Source organism: Pelophylax lessonae (assembly GCF_965119305.1).
Source record: "Pelophylax lessonae genome assembly, chromosome: 3".
Taxonomy (NCBI): domain Eukaryota; kingdom Metazoa; phylum Chordata; class Amphibia; order Anura; family Ranidae; genus Pelophylax; species Pelophylax lessonae.
In genome coordinates, this window is record NC_138770.1 from 83,408,072 (window position 1) to 83,432,393 (window position 24,322).

The 24,322-nt window shown below is 45.7% G+C and overlaps 1 protein-coding gene across 1 annotated transcript; it reads left to right on the plus strand.

The window, feature by feature from the left end:
- Positions 1-12,223: 12,223 nt before the first annotated feature.
- LOC309550366 (uncharacterized protein) lies at positions 12,224-22,817 on the plus strand (the record flags this gene model as incomplete). The annotated part of the gene is made up of 3 exons (XM_082250762.1): positions 12,224-12,906; positions 13,615-14,641; positions 21,332-22,817. The coding sequence occupies exons 1-3, from the start codon at positions 12,282-12,284 to the stop codon at positions 22,815-22,817; spliced, it is 3,138 nt and encodes a 1,045-aa protein (XP_082106888.1). The 5' UTR covers positions 12,224-12,281.
- Positions 22,818-24,322: the final 1,505 nt, after the last annotated feature.

Genomic DNA, 24,322 nt, shown 5'->3' on the forward strand with positions numbered 1-24,322 from the left:
GACATTCGGAAAAACACCCCTGAGGAGGTGGTTAAGGTATTGATAAAAACAGGATTTAAAAAAGTGGGGGAGACCTGGATCCCTGACCCAGAATTTGATGCCGAAAAAAAAAAGGAGGAAGGAATGGATATGTCGGTTTCGAAAAAAAGGCCTGGGGAAGAGATCCCAAAGGAAAAAGAAGAGGAAAAGAAATCAAAAAAGAAGAAAACAAAAAAGAGAGAACTGCCTGAAATCTCGGAAGAAGAAATTCAGGCTGAGGTAATTGAGGAGCAGGAGAAAGAAGGTAGCAAGACTGCTTCCAACGAAATGGACAGTTTAGACGCTATAACAGAAAGTTTAAAAAAATTTGAAGCTCAGAATACTTTCCAAGTGCTGGAAGTAATGGAGAGTCCTGAGAGTAATTTGGATGAGACGGGGATTCCTGACGGGCAGGAAGTCTTGTCGCCTTTGACAATTGACGACAGGATCGATGAAGTGCCTGGGGGATTGATTGATTCACCCATGCCTTTGAGGAAGACCCAGTAAAAAATGTTGGTTTAAAAAAAAGGGAAAATTAACGAATGGGTATACAATTTAAAATTGCCTCCCTGAATATTAGGGGGTTTAAGAATAAGTTTAAGAGAGCATCTTTCTATGAGTTTGTTGATAGTTTTGATCACGATATTCTTTTTTTACAGGAATGCGGCTTTGATTATAGGTTGAATTATAATAATTTAAAAAATGAATGGAAGAATGGTGAGTCAGTGTGGTCAGGATCAAATGAAAACAAATGTACAGGAGTAGGAATTATGATAAAAAACAGAGACATATGTGTTAAAGAGATCACAGAAATAATTCCTGGAAGAATCCTGATGGTTGAGCTTGAGTTGTTTGGTTTTTTATTTAAGTGCATAAATGTTTATGCGGCCGCGGATGAGAAAGTAAGAAAGGAAAATTTTCATTGTTTAAAATTTTTTTTATTAGGTGAAAAACCAGTTATTTTAGGAGGTGATTTTAATTGTATTTGGCCTGGTGAAAGAAGGGAGAAAATCAGTAAAGAATCCAAAAAAGATTATTCTGCAATAAATTTAAAAAAAATAATTGAGGATTTAAAACTGAATGATGCTTGGAAAACAGTAGGGAAGGGAGAAAATAGTTTTACTTGGAGCAATAAAGAAAATAGTTCCCGAATCGATTACTTTTTTATTTCTGATAAAGTAAAAATAAATCAATGTAATATCCTCGAAAATATTTTTTCGGATCATAAAATATTAAGTGTGGAAGGAGAATTATTAAATAAAAATATTTCCCAAAAATCATACTGGAAATTAAATACAGAGTTATTAGAAGATGAGTTAATTCAAAAAGAATATATAGCCAAATATAAATATTGGAAAAAGAAGAGGAATAACCAAAAGATAGATGCCTGGTGGGATGAAATGAAAACTAAAACAAAAAAATTTTTTATAAGAAAAGGGAAAGAGAAAGCTGAGGCTAGAAGAACTATATATAAAGAATTAAATATGAAACTAAACACTTGGCTATTATTACAGAAGGAAGGTTTAGTAGAAGAAGAGGAAATTGCAAGGATTAAAAATGAAATTAAAAGTCAGTTAGAAGAGAGAGGGAAAAACATTATTTTTCAGGCTAGAGTAGAGAAATTAGAGAAGGATGAACAGTGCACTAATTTTTTTTTCAAAAAGATAGTAGGAAGAAAGGATCATATAGATAGACTAAATGGTTCAGATAGAATGGAGGATATGTTAGAAACTACCAGACTTTTTTATCAAAACCTTTTTTCATCTAAGAAAATTGATAATTCAGTCAAGAAATTTTATTTGAGCAAGATTAAAACTTCCTTATCAAACGAAGAAAAAGAGTGGTCTAAAAGAGAAATAAAAAGTGAAGAGGTGTTAGGAATAATTAAAAGTTTTAAAAAGGGTAAAACTCCTGGAGAAGACGGTCTTCCCATTGACTTTTATCTGTCTTTTTGGGAAGTTATAAAAGAAGAATTTATAGAATTAATAGTCAATACAACACTCTGTCTGAAAACTCCAGAATCCTGGGGAAAAGGAATTGTAACATTGATATTTAAAAAAGGTGATAGGGAGGACCTTGCAAATTGGCGCCCGATAACATTACTCAATACAGATTACAAAATTTTTACCAAATTGATTGCCAATAGAATGCGTACTGTAATTGGGAAAGTAATCGGCCCACACCAGAGCTGTGCAATCCCAAAAAGGAATATAACCACAAATCTGGCAATAACCCGGGATGTAATATGGTTAACTAAAGAAAGGAAAAGTAGACTTGCGATTATTTCTTTAGATTTTGAGAAAGCCTTTGATAGGGTATCTTATGAGTTCTTGTTTGATGTTTTGACTAAAATGTGTTTTCCCCTTGAGTTAATAAATTGGATTAAGGCTGCTTATACGGGGTGTATAAATAGAATCCTAGTGAACGGTTTTCTTACTGGAGATGTGAATCTGGAGAGTGGGGTAAAACAAGGTTGTCCCCTCTCCCCGATTCTTTTTATTTGCGCTCTAGAACCTCTTCTTTGCGCAATTGAGGAAAATAAAATTATTAAAGGAGTGAATATTCCAGGTACAAAAGACCCATTAAAAGTATTAGCATATATGGACGATGTTTCTTGCTTTTGTGGGGACACCGTCTCACTAAAAAACATTTTGTCTGAGGCAGAAACTTTTGGGACTGCATCAGGCTTCAAAATAAATATTAAAAAATCGGAAGTTCTACTAATAGGAGAATGGGCGAGTGTGTCCGATATAAAGTTAAAAATTACAAGCGAGATTAAAATTTTGAGGGTTATTTTTGATGTGAATAACAATGGTCATAAAAGTTGGGTGGAACTCTTGGAGAGGGTCAAAAAGAAACTAACTTTCTGGAGCCTAAGAGATCTTTCTTTAGAGGGTAAAATATTAGTTATAAAACAAATAATTACTCCTATCTTACTTTATTTAGCAATGATTTATCTGAATGATGGATTTGTAATGAAACAAATTATAAAATCGTGCTTTTATTTCCTATGGGGGTCTAAAATGGACAAAATTAAAAGAACAGAATTATGCAAAAGTAAAAAAAAGGGGGGTAAAGGGATGATTGACCTAACCCGTTTCTTGAAGGTTAAGTATTTTTCTTTCTACCTAAATCTAGTGTTGTCCAAAGAAGGTTTCTTGTGGCACTCCTTTTTATATGGAGCCGGTTATTTTTTGAATAAATATTCTTTTCTTAAGCTATTTCTAAATAGACCTTATAGTTTTATACCCCCAAAGCACTATGCTGTTTTGGGAAAAACCATAGTAGAGTATAAAATAGAAGATTTGGGGCTAGATTGCCTAATTAATCACAGGAAAATATTGGTAGAGATTGAAAGGAAAGAGGGTTTGACACCGATTTCAAATTTTACATATCAAATAGTAGGGAAAATCTGGGATAATGTAAATTATAAAAAATTATCAAATAAACAAAAAGATTTAGCATGGGGAGTGGTAAGAGAATGTCTTGCTACGAGAAAATTCCAATATGGTCGAAGACTCGTAAATAATAGTTTTTGCCCACGTAATAATTGTTGGGAAGAAGAAAGTGCTAAACACGTGATTTTTGAATGCCCTTTTGCTAAAGAGGTTTGGGATCGGGTTAGTATTATGCTGAAATGGTTCGGTGGGATCAAGATGTTAAATTCTGAGGTGGTTTTGTATGGGCTATGTAAAGATGTTAAACCTGAGAATTTTGATTTTGTGTGGCTAGCGATAAATTGTTTTAAGGAAGCTTTATGGTTTTGCAGATGCATTTTGATTTCCAAAAGAGAACAAATTAGTATAGAACAATGTATTAGATATGGCATTAGTTTAATACATGTGTATTATTTGAGAGATATTAAAATTTTAGGAAGACGAAACGCTGTTAGGAAGTGGAATATTAAACTGTGGAACAGAATTGTGTTTTAATTACCACAATGATGTTTTCTAAAATCAAACTTTTTTTGATGGTTTTACGACCTGAAAAAGACTTGGTTATATGGTTTTTCGGATGACTGAGTGGTAAAAATAAAAAAAAAAAAAAAAAAAAAAAAAAAAAAAAAAAAAAAAAAAAAAAAAAAAAAATCTGTTCTTATCAGTTTAATATCTGATACGTCCCCTATCTGGGGACCATATATTAAATGGATTTTTAGAACAGGGAGATGGAAGAAGAGCTTGCTCTGTCCACTCCACGCATCGACCTGGTATTGCAGTACCTCCAGGACCGGTGCACCCCTTTCTTATGCAGTTGTCAAAAAACAGATTCAAATGAAAAACTTGACAAGAATGTTTTTCTGTCTTTTGCTTGCAATGTTGTTTGCTTGTGTTCTTTCTCGTTGAGTTGTTCGCAGTCCTTTTTTTTTATTTGTTTTGCAATAAACTGGTATTTAACCCCTGTGTGTTTGTGTTTTTCTTGATTTGTGTCAGTTTCTTGGTTTGTGTTTCCATGCTTCCATCCTTTTCAGCACAATGCATATGCTGCTGCAATGGCAGCTTTTCAGCAGACTGACAATATCTATTCTTTTAATTTGTATTTCTTTTGTCATGTCATTTTTTTTATTTTTCTTTTCGCAAAGTTTATTTCAGTCCACCACCCTTTTCCTACAAACCTATAGATAGCAAGGGCCAGAATTTCGACAAGACAGCCAGCTAATACACGCAGAGTGTGTAAAGGCCCGATATGAAGCCTACGTACAAGTCGAAGCTAGGATGATGCAGAGTCCTGTTGAACGGCTTGACTTTTCTCTACTTCCCTCTCTGTAGTCAATGAGTCGGCTAGTACTCCGACAGTCGAGGGATTTTCTGGCCTGTGTCTCCCTCTAGTGGGTTCCTTTGTCCACGTGAACAGGAGGCGGCTCTATGCAAATCCTAGCCCTCGTTAGGCACACCGAGGAGCACCCGATGGATACATGTGTTTGTAATCTGTATTTGGCCTTGCTTGCTTAAAGTTTGGATTGACGAGCAAACTGGCCTTGACCCCGAAGGTGCTAAATGGACAGGTGTCTGGGCGTGTTTAGACCATAGGCTATAGGAAGGAGGAAGTAGGCCTCAGGCATAGCTAGGTGTGAAAGTCTGAGGATTAGTGGCTTTGGGCAAACAGCAGGGAGCCAGACGGGAGGCAGCAGATCTCTGCGAGCGATTGACGTCGCCCTGGACGCCGCTCGCTCGGAAAAGACGATAATTGGGTTATCGCTTCTCGGCCTTTTGGCTAAGATCAAGTGTAGTATCTGTTCTTATCAGTTTAATATCTGATACGTCCCCTATCTGGGGACCATATATTAAATGGATTTTTAGAACAGGGAGATGGAAGAAGAGCTTGCTCTGTCCACTCCACGCATCGACCTGGTATTGCAGTACCTCCAGGACCGGTGCACCCCTTTCTTATGCAGTTGTCAAAAAACAGATTCAAATGAAAAACTTGACAAGAATGTTTTTCTGTCTTTTGCTTGCAATGTTGTTTGCTTGTGTTCTTTCTCGTTGAGTTGTTCGCAGTCCTTTTTTTTTATTTGTTTTGCAATAAACTGGTATTTAACCCCTGTGTGTTTGTGTTTTTCTTGATTTGTGTCAGTTTCTTGGTTTGTGTTTCCATGCTTCCATCCTTTTCAGCACAATGCATATGCTGCTGCAATGGCAGCTTTTCAGCAGACTGACAATATCTATTCTTTTAATTTGTATTTCTTTTGTCATGTCATTTTTTTTATTTTTCTTTTCGCAAAGTTTATTTCAGTCCACCACCCTTTTCCTACAAACCTATAGATAGCAAGGGCCAGAATTTCGACAAGACAGCCAGCTAATACACGCAGAGTGTGTAAAGGCCCGATATGAAGCCTACGTACAAGTCGAAGCTAGGATGATGCAGAGTCCTGTTGAACGGCTTGACTTTTCTCTACTTCCCTCTCTGTAGTCAATGAGTCGGCTAGTACTCCGACAGTCGAGGGATTTTCTGGCCTGTGTCTCCCTCTAGTGGGTTCCTTTGTCCACGTGAACAGGAGGCGGCTCTATGCAAATCCTAGCCCTCGTTAGGCACACCGAGGAGCACCCGATGGATACATGTGTTTGTAATCTGTATTTGGCCTTGCTTGCTTAAAGTTTGGATTGACGAGCAAACTGGCCTTGACCCCGAAGGTGCTAAATGGACAGGTGTCTGGGCGTGTTTAGACCATAGGCTATAGGAAGGAGGAAGTAGGCCTCAGGCATAGCTAGGTGTGAAAGTCTGAGGATTAGTGGCTTTGGGCAAACAGCAGGGAGCCAGACGGGAGGCAGCAGATCTCTGCGAGCGATTGACGTCGCCCTGGACGCCGCTCGCTCGGAAAAGACGATAATTGGGTTATCGCTTCTCGGCCTTTTGGCTAAGATCAAGTGTAGTATCTGTTCTTATCAGTTTAATATCTGATACGTCCCCTATCTGGGGACCATATATTAAATGGATTTTTAGAACAGGGAGATGGAAGAAGAGCTTGCTCTGTCCACTCCACGCATCGACCTGGTATTGCAGTACCTCCAGGACCGGTGCACCCCTTTCTTATGCAGTTGTCAAAAAACAGATTCAAATGAAAAACTTGACAAGAATGTTTTTCTGTCTTTTGCTTGCAATGTTGTTTGCTTGTGTTCTTTCTCGTTGAGTTGTTCGCAGTCCTTTTTTTTTATTTGTTTTGCAATAAACTGGTATTTAACCCCTGTGTGTTTGTGTTTTTCTTGATTTGTGTCAGTTTCTTGGTTTGTGTTTCCATGCTTCCATCCTTTTCAGCACAATGCATATGCTGCTGCAATGGCAGCTTTTCAGCAGACTGACAATATCTATTCTTTTAATTTGTATTTCTTTTGTCATGTCATTTTTTTTATTTTTCTTTTCGCAAAGTTTATTTCAGTCCACCACCCTTTTCCTACAAACCTATAGATAGCAAGGGCCAGAATTTCGACAAGACAGCCAGCTAATACACGCAGAGTGTGTAAAGGCCCGATATGAAGCCTACGTACAAGTCGAAGCTAGGATGATGCAGAGTCCTGTTGAACGGCTTGACTTTTCTCTACTTCCCTCTCTGTAGTCAATGAGTCGGCTAGTACTCCGACAGTCGAGGGATTTTCTGGCCTGTGTCTCCCTCTAGTGGGTTCCTTTGTCCACGTGAACAGGAGGCGGCTCTATGCAAATCCTAGCCCTCGTTAGGCACACCGAGGAGCACCCGATGGATACATGTGTTTGTAATCTGTATTTGGCCTTGCTTGCTTAAAGTTTGGATTGACGAGCAAACTGGCCTTGACCCCGAAGGTGCTAAATGGACAGGTGTCTGGGCGTGTTTAGACCATAGGCTATAGGAAGGAGGAAGTAGGCCTCAGGCATAGCTAGGTGTGAAAGTCTGAGGATTAGTGGCTTTGGGCAAACAGCAGGGAGCCAGACGGGAGGCAGCAGATCTCTGCGAGCGATTGACGTCGCCCTGGACGCCGCTCGCTCGGAAAAGACGATAATTGGGTTATCGCTTCTCGGCCTTTTGGCTAAGATCAAGTGTAGTATCTGTTCTTATCAGTTTAATATCTGATACGTCCCCTATCTGGGGACCATATATTAAATGGATTTTTAGAACAGGGAGATGGAAGAAGAGCTTGCTCTGTCCACTCCACGCATCGACCTGGTATTGCAGTACCTCCAGGACCGGTGCACCCCTTTCTTATGCAGTTGTCAAAAAACAGATTCAAATGAAAAACTTGACAAGAATGTTTTTCTGTCTTTTGCTTGCAATGTTGTTTGCTTGTGTTCTTTCTCGTTGAGTTGTTCGCAGTCCTTTTTTTTTATTTGTTTTGCAATAAACTGGTATTTAACCCCTGTGTGTTTGTGTTTTTCTTGATTTGTGTCAGTTTCTTGGTTTGTGTTTCCATGCTTCCATCCTTTTCAGCACAATGCATATGCTGCTGCAATGGCAGCTTTTCAGCAGACTGACAATATCTATTCTTTTAATTTGTATTTCTTTTGTCATGTCATTTTTTTTATTTTTCTTTTCGCAAAGTTTATTTCAGTCCACCACCCTTTTCCTACAAACCTATAGATAGCAAGGGCCAGAATTTCGACAAGACAGCCAGCTAATACACGCAGAGTGTGTAAAGGCCCGATATGAAGCCTACGTACAAGTCGAAGCTAGGATGATGCAGAGTCCTGTTGAACGGCTTGACTTTTCTCTACTTCCCTCTCTGTAGTCAATGAGTCGGCTAGTACTCCGACAGTCGAGGGATTTTCTGGCCTGTGTCTCCCTCTAGTGGGTTCCTTTGTCCACGTGAACAGGAGGCGGCTCTATGCAAATCCTAGCCCTCGTTAGGCACACCGAGGAGCACCCGATGGATACATGTGTTTGTAATCTGTATTTGGCCTTGCTTGCTTAAAGTTTGGATTGACGAGCAAACTGGCCTTGACCCCGAAGGTGCTAAATGGACAGGTGTCTGGGCGTGTTTAGACCATAGGCTATAGGAAGGAGGAAGTAGGCCTCAGGCATAGCTAGGTGTGAAAGTCTGAGGATTAGTGGCTTTGGGCAAACAGCAGGGAGCCAGACGGGAGGCAGCAGATCTCTGCGAGCGATTGACGTCGCCCTGGACGCCGCTCGCTCGGAAAAGACGATAATTGGGTTATCGCTTCTCGGCCTTTTGGCTAAGATCAAGTGTAGTATCTGTTCTTATCAGTTTAATATCTGATACGTCCCCTATCTGGGGACCATATATTAAATGGATTTTTAGAACAGGGAGATGGAAGAAGAGCTTGCTCTGTCCACTCCACGCATCGACCTGGTATTGCAGTACCTCCAGGACCGGTGCACCCCTTTCTTATGCAGTTGTCAAAAAACAGATTCAAATGAAAAACTTGACAAGAATGTTTTTCTGTCTTTTGCTTGCAATGTTGTTTGCTTGTGTTCTTTCTCGTTGAGTTGTTCGCAGTCCTTTTTTTTTATTTGTTTTGCAATAAACTGGTATTTAACCCCTGTGTGTTTGTGTTTTTCTTGATTTGTGTCAGTTTCTTGGTTTGTGTTTCCATGCTTCCATCCTTTTCAGCACAATGCATATGCTGCTGCAATGGCAGCTTTTCAGCAGACTGACAATATCTATTCTTTTAATTTGTATTTCTTTTGTCATGTCATTTTTTTTATTTTTCTTTTCGCAAAGTTTATTTCAGTCCACCACCCTTTTCCTACAAACCTATAGATAGCAAGGGCCAGAATTTCGACAAGACAGCCAGCTAATACACGCAGAGTGTGTAAAGGCCCGATATGAAGCCTACGTACAAGTCGAAGCTAGGATGATGCAGAGTCCTGTTGAACGGCTTGACTTTTCTCTACTTCCCTCTCTGTAGTCAATGAGTCGGCTAGTACTCCGACAGTCGAGGGATTTTCTGGCCTGTGTCTCCCTCTAGTGGGTTCCTTTGTCCACGTGAACAGGAGGCGGCTCTATGCAAATCCTAGCCCTCGTTAGGCACACCGAGGAGCACCCGATGGATACATGTGTTTGTAATCTGTATTTGGCCTTGCTTGCTTAAAGTTTGGATTGACGAGCAAACTGGCCTTGACCCCGAAGGTGCTAAATGGACAGGTGTCTGGGCGTGTTTAGACCATAGGCTATAGGAAGGAGGAAGTAGGCCTCAGGCATAGCTAGGTGTGAAAGTCTGAGGATTAGTGGCTTTGGGCAAACAGCAGGGAGCCAGACGGGAGGCAGCAGATCTCTGCGAGCGATTGACGTCGCCCTGGACGCCGCTCGCTCGGAAAAGACGATAATTGGGTTATCGCTTCTCGGCCTTTTGGCTAAGATCAAGTGTAGTATCGACTTTAGCCCTTAGGGGTGTCTCTGCTTTACGGCTAGGACGTTGAGAAACATTTGTATCTATCCAAGCCATTTGGTCCTTGTGGGGTACCCTCTGCTCGGCCTTGTAGGATCGTTGATTAAATTCAGCTTCACCTACTCGCTGCTATTGGGTTAGAGGCTTAGCCCCCACAAGGAACGAGATTGCGATCTTCCCTCCTCCCCCCCCACTCTGCGCTACTACCTTCGGGCAGTAGGCGCACAAGGGCCTTTTTAAAGGCTGCGAAAGAGTGAAGACGCCGAGGAATAAGAAGGAAGCCGCCGAAGTTCTCCTGAAGCGACTACCGACGAACTCCTCCGTCATGGGGAAGAGCACTGGGAAGAAGAAGCATGTCCCCGCCACTTCTGCCAAGACTCCGGGAGAAGTCGCCTCAACCTCCACCCCCACCCCGGCGGCCACCAGCCAGCCGGGCTCAGCAAGGCCAACCAGGTCCGCAGACGGGCTTCCTACCCTGGAACCCTGGATGAGGCAGACAGTGGTGCTGCAGCTGAAGGAGGTGGACGGAAGAGTCCCCGACATGACCCCGGAAATCTTTGGCAAGAAGATGATCCTCGAACAGGGGTTCAGCAAGGCGGAGACACTGTCCGTGCAGACCTTCATGAAAGGTATATTCTATATAACTTTTGTGTCTCTACAGGTCTGTAGAAGGTACTGGGAAGCGGTGAAGAATTGTGGCCCGGATTCCCCTTTCCGCAACTTTGTTGCGAACACTCCCATTCAACGGGATGAAAGGCGGGTGACGGTGTCCATGAGGAATCCCCATACCCCAGCAAAAGACATCGCTACCTACCTCCAGAGGTTTTGCATCGTGGCCAAAGACCCAGTCCGAATCCTCGATGTCAACGGCTTCTGGACAGGTAAGTGGGCAGTTTCTTGCAGGTTAAGGAGAGAGCCTTCGGGGGATCTCCAACACCTGAAGCCCTGCTTCTCTCTGGGAGCCTCCGCAGGACTCCTTTACTACGCAGACATGCCCCAGACCTGTCGCAGGTGTGGCATGCAGGGTCACGTAAGTTTTGGTTGTCAGGAACCTTCTTGCAGGTTCTGTCGGGCTACAGGCCATGAGACCAAGGATTGCCCGAGGTCCAAGACCTGTAACCTCTGCGGATTGGCTGAGCACGTCTACAGAGACTGCCCCCAGAGATCCCGGTCCTACGCTGGAGCCCTGCTCAAGGGCAGAGCCCCAGACAGCGCTGGGAAAAAGAAGCCAGGGGAAAAGACTGCGAAGGAACCTCGGAAAGCCACTGGTGAGTCCCCCCCCCCTCCCCAGGCCCCTACCACCTCCTCCGACCCATCCCTCCCCAACCCCCCTGAGTCGGAGGTGACCTCACCTGCCCCTGCCCCTGCCCCTCCCCCCTCCCAGCCCCCCCCCGCCCTGTCCTCCATGGAGGACTTCCCCACCCTGCCCACTGCCCCCCCCACCCCACCCCCCACCAGCAAAGGCCGAAAACGGAACCTAGACAGCCCGACAACTGAAGAACCCACCAAGCGGCCCACCGTGGCCCAGCAAAATGACATCGCTGGACTGGACCCAGTGGTGGAGGACCTCGAGGACCTCGAGTCTGCGAGGGAAGACGAAGGAGAAATGCAGGTAGGTAAGGACCTGGCCCCCCCAGAGACTGACCTCACCCAAGACCTTATGGACAGCGTCCTTGAGGAGTGCGGCCTGAACCAGGACACCGGACAGGCGCAAGAGGCAGTGGAAGAACCACCCCCCCCTCAGGGGAGGTAAGTTCAGCCCACCTGCTAACTAGCCCCTTCATCTCCTTTACATGATGGCAGAGATCTCTATCTTTTCCATTAATGTTAGGAGCATCAAGGATGCGTCTAGAAGACAGGTGGCGCTGACATTTCTTTCCACACAGCAGAGTGATGTCTACATGCTTCAGGAGTGTGCCCTACCCTTCTCGAGGAGGTACACTCATCTGTCCTCCCAGTGGACCCATGGTCCCTCCTACTGGTCCGGGGGTGTCGATTGTAAGTCTGCAGGGGTAGCCATTCTTGTCAGGGGTGGTCGTTTCACGGTTGACTCCGTCCAGGAGCTCGTCTGTGGCCGTCTTTTGGTCGTAGACGGCTCGTGGGCGGGAGAGCCAGTTAGGCTCATCAACGTGTACGCCTCCCCAGATAAGAATGAGCGACTGGAGCTTTTCCAGACCCTGCGGACCCAACTCGTCACCACCAGGGCAGTAGTAATCGGCGGTGATTTTAACTGTCCGATTGAGGAGGATGGGCGCAGCTCCAGCATGTACGCAAAGCTCGACACCACGTCTAGGCTGCTCAAGGAGATGATCGCGGAGGCTTCCTTGAAGGACGCCGTGGGATCCATAGGGAAAGGTTCCGTGAACTATTCGTGGTGCCGTCCTGATGGATCCGTGCGTTCTAGGATAGACTTCGTGCTCACCTCCAAGACAGTCAGACATCGCGGGTTCTCCATGGTCCCCTGCTTTTTCTCTGACCACAGGGCCATTCACTTTCGGGGTGACCTGGGCGAGGGCTTTGCCCCCGGTCCGGGCTCCTGGAAGCTGAATGGTACCCTGCTGGAAAATGAGGAACTGCTGGAGGAACTCAGGGAGGCCTACATTACCTGGAAGGAGGACAAGAGGTTCTTCAGAAAGGTAAGTGACTACTGGGAGTTTGTGAAAGTCAAGCTACGCAGCTTCTTTCAGGCAAGGGGACGCCAGCAAGTGTGTGCCAGGAAGAGGGAACTCAGGAGACTGCAACGTCAGATGCAGTCCCTGCAGGACCTTCACCACTGCGGCTGGGACGTTAGGCAGGACCTGGAGGACACCAAGAAGAGCCTGAAAGGACACTTTGAGGAAGAATCCAGGCACCTCGTCTTCCGTTCCAAGGTGGAGAATCTTGAGAAAGGTGAGAAATGTAACTCTTTCTTTTTCAGGAAACTCCACTCAGGACACACTCCCTTGTCTGAGCTGCGGGACGAGACCGGAACACTCCAGAAGGGGAAGGAGGCTGTGATGCAAGTGGTCAGCGACTACTACACCAACCTCTACTCCCCGAAAGAAACAGATACGGCTGAGGCCGACAGGTTCTTGTCAGGTATCACTAACCAAATTGATCCTGCAGGTATGTCGGCAATCAACGCCCCCTTGGCGCTGGAGGAACTGCACTCTGCCGTCAGATCCTTTAGGCAAGGCAGGACCCCGGGCTGCGACGGTCTCCCAGCGGAGCTCTATGTAGCGCTGTGGGATCTCGTTGGCCCGGACCTGCTCGAGCTGTACGAGGAGATGGTGGTGGAGGGCACAATGCCTCCGTCGCTGAGGGAGGGGATGATCACGATTTTGTATAAGCGTAAGGGGGAGAGAGGGGATCTGAAAAATTGGCGTCCCATCTCTCTCTTGAACGTGGACTACAAAATCCTCGCCAAGGTTCTGGCCAACAGGCTGAAATCTGTCATCGGACAGATCATCCACCCGGATCAGACTTGTGGCATTCCTGGTCGCAGGATTGCGGACAGCCTTGCGCTTGTCCGGGACACGGTCCAGTACATTCGAGGCCGCCGTGTGCACGCGGCCCTGGTCAGTCTTGACCAGGAAAAGGCCTTTGACCGTGTCTCCCATGAGTTTATGTGCAGAGCTCTGCGCAGGTCTGGTCTTGGGGACATGTTTTGTTCGTATGTGAATGTGATGTACAATGACATTTGTAGTACGGTGTTGGTGAATGGCTGGAAAACTGACCCTTTCCCTGTTCTCTCTGGGGTCAGACAAGGCTGCCCTCTCTCACCTCTGCTTTTTGTTTGCTGTATAGAGCTCTTTGCCGAATGCATCCGACAGAACCCAGAGATCAGAGGGATCACCGCACCGGGACCGGACAGAAGGGTTGTCAAGTGCTCACTCTACATGGACGACGTAACGGTGTTCTGTGCTGACCAGCGCTCCATCGACTCGCTCGTCCAGACCTGTGAGGACTTCGGCAAAGCTTCAGGGGCAAAAGTCAACTGCGGGAAGTCAGAGATCATGCTCTTCGGAAAGTGGTTCCTGCCTTCTTCTGCATCAATCCCTTTCAGCATCAAGGCGGACTTCATCAAAATTCTTGGAGTTTGGTTTGGAGCTGAGGGCGCAGCCCTGAAGTCTTGGGAGGAGAGACTGTCCAAGATGAGACAAAAGTTTGGACTATGGAGCCTCAGAGAACTCACCATCGAAGGGAAAACACTGGTACTCCGCAGCGAGATCCTCCCTGTGTTGCAGTACCTCGCCCAGGCCTGGCCCCCCCGGGTCAACACCTGCAAGGCCATCACCAGGGCGGTGTTCCACTTCATCTGGGGCTCCAAGATGGACAGAGTGAAGCGAGCAGTCATGTTCAAGGAACCCCTCAAGGGCGGTAAGGGCGTGCCCGACATCGCAACGTTACTGGGGGTGTTCTTTGCCTGCAACTGCATCCGCAGAACTTTGATTGACAGAACTTCGGACTCTGGAGGCAACTCCATGTCCCGTTTTTTCCTCCTGCCTCTCTGGAGGTCCCTTGGATGGGACAAATGGGACAGCTCCATCCCCTACAACTGGGACACTCCTTGGTACTACTTGGACACTTTCAAGTTCATCAAGGAGCTGGGGCTACATGGAGTTAAGCCCGACTTGTGGAAGCCAAAAACTATCTACAAGTTGATCAGAGCATCGGACATTGCTGAGACTGTTCCAGGCCTCCCTTCAGCCACCTGCAAAGTGGTCTGGAGGAATGTTTCTTCAAAGAGACTGACCAACAGGCATAAAGATCTGGCGTGGATGGCTGTCCAGGGGGGTTTGCCACTCAGGACATTTATGCATGCCAGAAACTTGTGCAGATACAGGCACTGCCCCTTTTGTATCATCCATGAGGAAACGTCTTTTCACGTTTTCTGGGAGTGCTCATTTGCACAGAGCCTGTTGAGGGCCTTGGAACCTGAACTGAGAGACTTTGTTCCACAGACTGCCATCACACATTTTGCTGTGCTGAATGGACTTTTTCATGGAACTTTTTCCCAGGAGGACATTGACAACGCCTGGCGGGTGTTGTGTTGCTTTAAGGACGCTTTATGGTGCGCCAGAAAGCGCCTTATCCACCAGCGGGAAAGGATGTCCATTGAGGACTGTCGCAGACTGGTTCACAGTCTGCTCAGAGACTATAACCTGATGGATCTCATGGAGGAAGAGGAGGTCTGAAGATTTCCCCTTCCCCCACTCTCCCTTGCGTGTCTTTGTCCATTCAATAAAGCTTCGGGCCTGTGATTTCATTCCCCTCCCCTTACCCCTCTCTCCCACCCCCCATCACACCTGTTGCTTTTTTGAAATGTTTATTATTTGATATCGTTTAAGGAATGCAACGTATAGATAACGTATTTTTCAGTTTCATGCTTTAGGGGTATTGCGGCGTCATGCATGATGTGATGGCACGGGGTATCCTTACTCCGCACAACACATCAGGCATCATACCGCAGAATGAATGAATGTGATTGAATGTATTTATTAGTATGACCGGAAATGTATTGTAATGTAGTGTATTTATGCGCTGCGTCGCAGTACAGGGGAGAATGTACCCCGACAAAAGTATTTGTTTTTTGTATATCTTTTATGCAAAATAAAGATTACATTTTCAATCAAAAAAATCTGTTCTTATCAGTTTAATATCTGATACGTCCCCTATCTGGGGACCATATATTAAATGGATTTTTAGAACAGGGAGATGGAAGAAGAGCTTGCTCTGTCCACTCCACGCATCGACCTGGTATTGCAGTACCTCCAGGACCGGTGCACCCCTTTCTTATGCAGTTGTCAAAAAACAGATTCAAATGAAAAACTTGACAAGAATGTTTTTCTGTCTTTTGCTTGCAATGTTGTTTGCTTGTGTTCTTTCTCGTTGAGTTGTTCGCAGTCCTTTTTTTTTATTTGTTTTGCAATAAACTGGTATTTAACCCCTGTGTGTTTGTGTTTTTCTTGATTTGTGTCAGTTTCTTGGTTTGTGTTTCCATGCTTCCATCCTTTTCAGCACAATGCATATGCTGCTGCAATGGCAGCTTTTCAGCAGACTGACAATATCTATTCTTTTAATTTGTATTTCTTTTGTCATGTCATTTTTTTTATTTTTCTTTTCGCAAAGTTTATTTCAGTCCACCACCCTTTTCCTACAAACCTATAGATAGCAAGGGCCAGAATTTCGACAAGACAGCCAGCTAATACACGCAGAGTGTGTAAAGGCCCGATATGAAGCCTACGTACAAGTCGAAGCTAGGATGATGCAGAGTCCTGTTGAACGGCTTGACTTTTCTCTACTTCCCTCTCTGTAGTCAATGAGTCGGCTAGTACTCCGACAGTCGAGGGATTTTCTGGCCTGTGTCTCCCTCTAGTGGGTTCCTTTGTCCACGTGAACAGGAGGCGGCTCTATGCAAATCCTAGCCCTCGTTAGGCACACCGAGGAGCACCCGATGGATACATGTGTTTGTAATCTGTATTTGGCCTTGCTTGCTTAAAGTTTGGATTGACGAGCAAACTGGCCTTGACCCCGAAGGTGCTAAATGGACAGGTGTCTGGGCGTGTTTAGACCATAGGCTATAGGAAGGAGGAAGTAGGCCTCAGGCATAGCTAGGTGTGAAAGTCTGAGGATTAGTGGCTTTGGGCAAACAGCAGGGAGCCAGACGGGAGGCAGCAGATCTCTGCGAGCGATTGACGTCGCCCTGGACGCCGCTCGCTCGGAAAAGACGATAATTGGGTTATCGCTTCTCGGCCTTTTGGCTAAGATCAAGTGTAGTATCTGTTCTTATCAGTTTAATATCTGATACGTCCCCTATCTGGGGACCATATATTAAATGGATTTTTAGAACAGGGAGATGGAAGAAGAGCTTGCTCTGTCCACTCCACGCATCGACCTGGTATTGCAGTACCTCCAGGACCGGTGCACCCCTTTCTTATGCAGTTGTCAAAAAACAGATTCAAATGAAAAACTTGACAAGAATGTTTTTCTGTCTTTTGCTTGCAATGTTGTTTGCTTGTGTTCTTTCTCGTTGAGTTGTTCGCAGTCCTTTTTTTTTATTTGTTTTGCAATAAACTGGTATTTAACCCCTGTGTGTTTGTGTTTTTCTTGATTTGTGTCAGTTTCTTGGTTTGTGTTTCCATGCTTCCATCCTTTTCAGCACAATGCATATGCTGCTGCAATGGCAGCTTTTCAGCAGACTGACAATATCTATTCTTTTAATTTGTATTTCTTTTGTCATGTCATTTTTTTTATTTTTCTTTTCGCAAAGTTTATTTCAGTCCACCACCCTTTTCCTACAAACCTATAGATAGCAAGGGCCAGAATTTCGACAAGACAGCCAGCTAATACACGCAGAGTGTGTAAAGGCCCGATATGAAGCCTACGTACAAGTCGAAGCTAGGATGATGCAGAGTCCTGTTGAACGGCTTGACTTTTCTCTACTTCCCTCTCTGTAGTCAATGAGTCGGCTAGTACTCCGACAGTCGAGGGATTTTCTGGCCTGTGTCTCCCTCTAGTGGGTTCCTTTGTCCACGTGAACAGGAGGCGGCTCTATGCAAATCCTAGCCCTCGTTAGGCACACCGAGGAGCACCCGATGGATACATGTGTTTGTAATCTGTATTTGGCCTTGCTTGCTTAAAGTTTGGATTGACGAGCAAACTGGCCTTGACCCCGAAGGTGCTAAATGGACAGGTGTCTGGGCGTGTTTAGACCATAGGCTATAGGAAGGAGGAAGTAGGCCTCAGGCATAGCTAGGTGTGAAAGTCTGAGGATTAGTGGCTTTGGGCAAACAGCAGGGAGCCAGACGGGAGGCAGCAGATCTCTGCGAGCGTTTGACGTCGCCCTGGACGCCGCTCGCTCGGAAAAGACGATAATTGGGTTATCGCTTCTCGGCCTTTTGGCTAAGATCAAGTGTAGTATCTGTTCTTATCAGTTTAATATCTGATACGTCCCCTATCTGGGGACCATATATTAAATGGATTTTTAGAACAGGGAGATGGAAGAAGAGCTTGCTCTGTCCACTCCACGCATCGACCTGGTATTGCAGTACCTCCAGGACCGGTGCACCCCTTTCTTATGCAGTTGTCAAAAAACAGATTCAAATGAAAAACTTGACAAGAATGTTTTTCTGTCTTTTGCTTGCAATGTTGTTTGCTTGTGTTCTTTCTCGTTGAGTTGTTCGCAGTCCTTTTTTTTTATTTGTTTTGCAATAAACTGGTATTTAACCCCTGTGTGTTTGTGTTTTTCTTGATTTGTGTCAGTTTCTTGGTTTGTGTTTCCATGCTTCCATCCTTTTCAGCACAATGCATATGCTGCTGCAATGGCAGCTTTTCAGCAGACTGACAATATCTATTCTTTTAATTTGTATTTCTTTTGTCATGTCATTTTTTTTATTTTTCTTTTCGCAAAGTTTATTTCAGTCCACCACCCTTTTCCTACAAACCTATAGATAGCAAGGGCCAGAATTTCGACAAGACAGCCAGCTAATACACGCAGAGTGTGTAAAGGCCCGATATGAAGCCTACGTACAAGTCGAAGCTAGGATGATGCAGAGTCCTGTTGAACGGCTTGACTTTTCTCTACTTCCCTCTCTGTAGTCAATGAGTCGGCTAGTACTCCGACAGTCGAGGGATTTTCTGGCCTGTGTCTCCCTCTAGTGGGTTCCTTTGTCCACGTGAACAGGAGGCGGCTCTATGCAAATCCTAGCCCTCGTTAGGCACACCGAGGAGCACCCGATGGATACATGTGTTTGTAATCTGTATTTGGCCTTGCTTGCTTAAAGTTTGGATTGACGAGCAAACTGGCCTTGACCCCGAAGGTGCTAAATGGACAGGTGTCTGGGCGTGTTTAGACCATAGGCTATAGGAAGGAGGAAGTAGGCCTCAGGCATAGCTAGGTGTGAAAGTCTGAGGATTAGTGGCTTTGGGCAAACAGCAGGGAGCCAGACGGGAGGCAGCAGATCTCTGCGAGCGATTGACGTCGCCCTGGACGCCGCTCGCTCGGAAAAGACGATAATTGGGTTATCGCTTCTCGGCCTTTTGGCTAAGATCAAGTGTAGTATCTGTTCTTATCAGTTTAATATCTGATACGTCCCCTATCTGGGGACCATATATTAAATGGATTTTTAGAACAGGGAGATGGAAGAAGAGCTTGCTCTGTCCACTCCACGCATCGACCTGGTATTGCAGTACCTCCAGGACCGGTGCACCCCTTTCTTATGCAGTTGTCAAAAAACAGATTCAAATGAAAAACTTGACAAGAATGTTTTTCTGTCTTTTGCTTGCAATGTTGTTTGCTTGTGTTCTTTCTCGTTGAGTTGTTCGCAGTCCTTTTTTTTTATTTGTTTTGCAATAAACTGGTATTTAACCCCTGTGTGTTTGTGTTTTTCTTGATTTGTGTCAGTTTCTTGGTTTGTGTTTCCATGCTTCCATCCTTTTCAGCACAATGCATATGCTGCTGCAATGGCAGCTTTTCAGCAGACTGACAATATCTATTCTTTTAATTTGTATTTCTTTTGTCATGTCATTTTTTTTATTTTTCTTTTCGCAAAGTTTATTTCAGTCCACCACCCTTTTCCTACAAACCTATAGATAGCAAGGGCCAGAATTTCGACAAGACAGCCAGCTAATACACGCAGAGTGTGTAAAGGCCCGATATGAAGCCTACGTACAAGTCGAAGCTAGGATGATGCAGAGTCCTGTTGAACGGCTTGACTTTTCTCTACTTCCCTCTCTGTAGTCAATGAGTCGGCTAGTACTCCGACAGTCGAGGGATTTTCTGGCCTGTGTCTCCCTCTAGTGGGTTCCTTTGTCCACGTGAACAGGAGGCGGCTCTATGCAAATCCTAGCCCTCGTTAGGCACACCGAGGAGCACCCGATGGATACATGTGTTTGTAATCTGTATTTGGCCTTGCTTGCTTAAAGTTTGGATTGACGAGCAAACTGGCCTTGACCCCGAAGGTGCTAAATGGACAGGTGTCTGGGCGTGTTTAGACCATAGGCTATAGGAAGGAGGAAGTAGGCCTCAGGCATAGCTAGGTGTGAAAGTCTGAGGATTAGTGGCTTTGGGCAAACAGCAGGGAGCCAGACGGGAGGCAGCAGATCTCTGCGAGCGATTGACGTCGCCCTGGACGCCGCTCGCTCGGAAAAGACGATAATTGGGTTATCGCTTCTCGGCCTTTTGGCTAAGATCAAGTGTAGTATCTGTTCTTATCAGTTTAATATCTGATACGTCCCCTATCTGGGGACCATATATTAAATGGATTTTTAGAACAGGGAGATGGAAGAAGAGCTTGCTCTGTCCACTCCACGCATCGACCTGGTATTGCAGTACCTCCAGGACCGGTGCACCCCTTTCTTATGCAGTTGTCAAAAAACAGATTCAAATGAAAAACTTGACAAGAATGTTTTTCTGTCTTTTGCTTGCAATGTTGTTTGCTTGTGTTCTTTCTCGTTGAGTTGTTCGCAGTCCTTTTTTTTTATTTGTTTTGCAATAAACTGGTATTTAACCCCTGTGTGTTTGTGTTTTTCTTGATTTGTGTCAGTTTCTTGGTTTGTGTTTCCATGCTTCCATCCTTTTCAGCACAATGCATATGCTGCTGCAATGGCAGCTTTTCAGCAGACTGACAATATCTATTCTTTTAATTTGTATTTCTTTTGTCATGTCATTTTTTTTATTTTTCTTTTCGCAAAGTTTATTTCAGTCCACCACCCTTTTCCTACAAACCTATAGATAGCAAGGGCCAGAATTTCGACAAGACAGCCAGCTAATACACGCAGAGTGTGTAAAGGCCCGATATGAAGCCTACGTACAAGTCGAAGCTAGGATGATGCAGAGTCCTGTTGAACGGCTTGACTTTTCTCTACTTCCCTCTCTGTAGTCAATGAGTCGGCTAGTACTCCGACAGTCGAGGGATTTTCTGGCCTGTGTCTCCCTCTAGTGGGTTCCTTTGTCCACGTGAACAGGAGGCGGCTCTATGCAAATCCTAGCCCTCGTTAGGCACACCGAGGAGCACCCGATGGATACATGTGTTTGTAATCTGTATTTGGCCTTGCTTGCTTAAAGTTTGGATTGACGAGCAAACTGGCCTTGACCCCGAAGGTGCTAAATGGACAGGTGTCTGGGCGTGTTTAGACCATAGGCTATAGGAAGGAGGAAGTAGGCCTCAGGCATAGCTAGGTGTGAAAGTCTGAGGATTAGTGGCTTTGGGCAAACAGCAGGGAGCCAGACGGGAGGCAGCAGATCTCTGCGAGCGATTGACGTCGCCCTGGACGCCGCTCGCTCGGAAAAGACGATAATTGGGTTATCGCTTCTCGGCCTTTTGGCTGCGATCTTTGGTCCAGTCAGAGGGTTTCTGAGAGTGCCAGTCCTGCTCGGCCTGGGGGTGTTTCCTTAGGGTGCACCCCCTGCTGCTATTGGGCAGGACGCCACTTGAAGTCAGCGAGAGGGCGGAGGGCCGAGGCGAAAGAGTGCGTGCGGGGGCACCCCTTGCGGGGCTGCCCTCGGTTTATTACTCTTAAGGAGGCGGCTGGTACCAGTCGGGTACAAGGAGAAGATGGCGGCTCGTGGGTTGAGAGACTCGTTGAGATTCACCGTAAGACCGGATTATGGAGAGGATGTCACCTTGAGGACGGTGGTCGTGGATTTGCTGACTGGAGTCCTAGGCCTAAGGGTAAGAGAGATCATGTGCTTACAAGATTTTCCGCAGCAGAAAATTTATGATGTAACCTTTGTCTCTACCGAGGTATGTTGGAATTGCTATGAAAACTTTAAGAAAATTGAAGATGGGGAGATCGGAAGGAAGTTTAGAGTGCACCCGCTTTTTATGCAGGAAGAAAAGATTATTACGGTTCACCTGTATAATCCCTATGCAGACGTTAATTTGGTGAGAGCCTTCTTAAGCAATTACTGTGAGGATCTGAGGGGGGGTGATAGGGTGATGAATAAGTACGACATTTGGTCCGGGAAGTACCGGTTTGTTGGGCGTTTTATCACTGATCCAGACTGTGTTGGTGGGGTTAAGAGACCACCGGCTGTTTTTTCGATAGGAGGGGAGAGGGGATTCTTGTTTTATCCTGGGCAACCCAGGTACTGCAGGAAGTGCTTACGGTATGGCCACACTAGTATGGAGTGTGATGAGGAGCAGAAGTGTCGCTTCTGTGGTAAACCTGGCCACTTGGCAAGACAGTGCACAGCAGGAAGAGTGTGTGATATCTGCAAGGAGTCAGGTCATCTGGCAAGGCAGTGCGGGGCTTATCAAGCAGCCAGGGAAGAATGCTGGGGTGGTTCCTATTCAGAGGCTCCGAAAGAGAGGAGGTTCAGACAGCAGAGGCCAAGAGGGGATACTCGGGAGGATAGTGCCGGGGAGACCGCCGATAAAGGTGCGGGAACTGCCGGTACCCCGACTGAGCACCCGGCCGAGGAAGCTGCATCTGGAGGGCAGGCGGATGATGCGGCAGGAGCCAAGGACACTGGTACCGCTACTGGGCATGGTGGAGCGGCGGGAGACAGTGCTGGCTCTGTGACCGCGGAAGCCATGCCGGGTGATCATGTTATCCGTGGAGACCGTGGTGGAGAGACAGGACCCCCGAAGATGGAGGAGGAGGAGGAGCAAGCTACAGGACTGATGGATGAGCGACTTCACGGCACTACACCAGGGAAAGAAGGAGCCAGTCCAGAGGAAGAGAGGAAGAGCATGAAGAAGACCTTCTCACAGGAAGCGCTGTTTGGGAACCTGTCAGAGAGTGATACTATAGATTCGGACCTTGAGAGCGTAAGCAGTCTGGAATGTGGTCAAATGATGGATCAGTCACCTGTACCGTCTGATGTGCCTACGTCGGCCAGTAAAAGGGCAAGGTCCGATAGCTCTTGGCCTGATGGGGGAGGGGGCACAGATGGTAACGTACCCGAAGCTAGGGATTCTGAGGATGGATCCGCTAGTCCAGTAGCAAGAAGAAGGCTGAAGAAGCAAGGTTCTGGTATAGAAGAGAGTAGGATGAACCTTTGATTTATGTTATGATGGCTACATTTTTTCTTGTTTTTATGGCTCTAATTGTGGGGTCGATAAATGTGAGGAGCATCTCATCTAAAGTTAGACGGATGGCTGTATTGGATGAGTTACACAAGAGTCGTGCGGATGTTTTGTGCCTGCAGGAATGTGGGATTACGGGGGAGCCAGCAGCGGATTGGACATGGGGACCCTCAGTGTGGGCCCCTGCGTGTACATCCAGGAGTGAAGGGGTTGGGGTGGTGGTGAAGAACCCCTATGTTAAGATTGTGGCACATGAGGTGGTAGTTCCTGGCAGACTGTTGATTGTAATGCTTGAGTGGGCAGATGTGCAGGTTAGAATAATAAACTGCTACGCACCTGCAGATAAAAGAGAGAGGATTGCCTTCTTAAAAACATTAAGAGTACACTTACCTGGGAGAGTTCCAACTATGATAGTTGGCGACTTAAACTGTGTGAGGAGGTGTGAGGATCGGCAGGGGACAAGTGTGGATGGTGGAGTGGACGCATCCTCAAAAATTTTAAATGAGTTGGTGACGGACTTTGGGCTTCATGATGTGGCGGTGGAGGTGGAGGGGAGTGATGTGAGTTTCACTTACCATTCAGACAAGGGAACTGTGAGGTCACGAATTGATTTTCTTTTGTTATCACGTTTTTTGAAGGGGGAGGCATATGAGGTCCAAGCTACTGTTTTTTCAGACCATTCCTTAGTTTTATGCTCCGTTAAATTGGAGGAGGGCGTGGAGTTTGGGAAGGGAGTCTGGAAATTAAATCTATTGTTATTGGAAGATGAGGAAGTGGTGAAGAGGTTTGGCCTTTTTTTCCGGTCCTTGGAGAGGAAGAAGCAGTCCTTTGGAGACCTGCTGGAGTGGTGGGACTGGGCTAAGGGACGAGTGGCCTCTTTCTTCCAGAGAGTTGGAACAGAAAGGGCAAGAGAAAGAAGTGAACTAGGAAGAAGGTTGATGGCCAGGATACATTTCCTGTACCAGTGCAAAAGGCTGGGGCTGGAGGTGGAGGAAGAACTAAAAGATGCACAGGAAGAAAGAAGAAAGATGGTTAACGAGAAAGGCAAGAGCATTGTGTTTGGAGCCAAGGTTCAATGCATGGAAGAAGATGAGAACTGTTCCCGGTTCTTCTTCAAGAAGGCTTATAGTCCTAGGAAAGGGATGATAAAGATGATGGATGGGCAGGAGGAAGTTGGAGGAGAAAGAATGAAGAAGGTCGTAAGATCTTTCTATGAGGACCTGTACGGTGGAGATGGTGGTGCTTCCATGGGAGAAGTGGAGGAGTATTGTGATATTCTTTCTGAAGGTCTGGAGAAGGAAGATGGCTCCCCTTTGATGGAAGAGGTAGGAGAGGCAGAGGTGGAGAAAGTAATTAAGAGCATGGCAAGAAATAAAACGCCAGGAGGTGATGGGATTCCAGTGGAGTTGTATGTAAAACTATGGCCAGTCCTTAAAACTCACCTGGTGGAAGTGTTAAATTTCTGCATGAAGTCTGGGAGA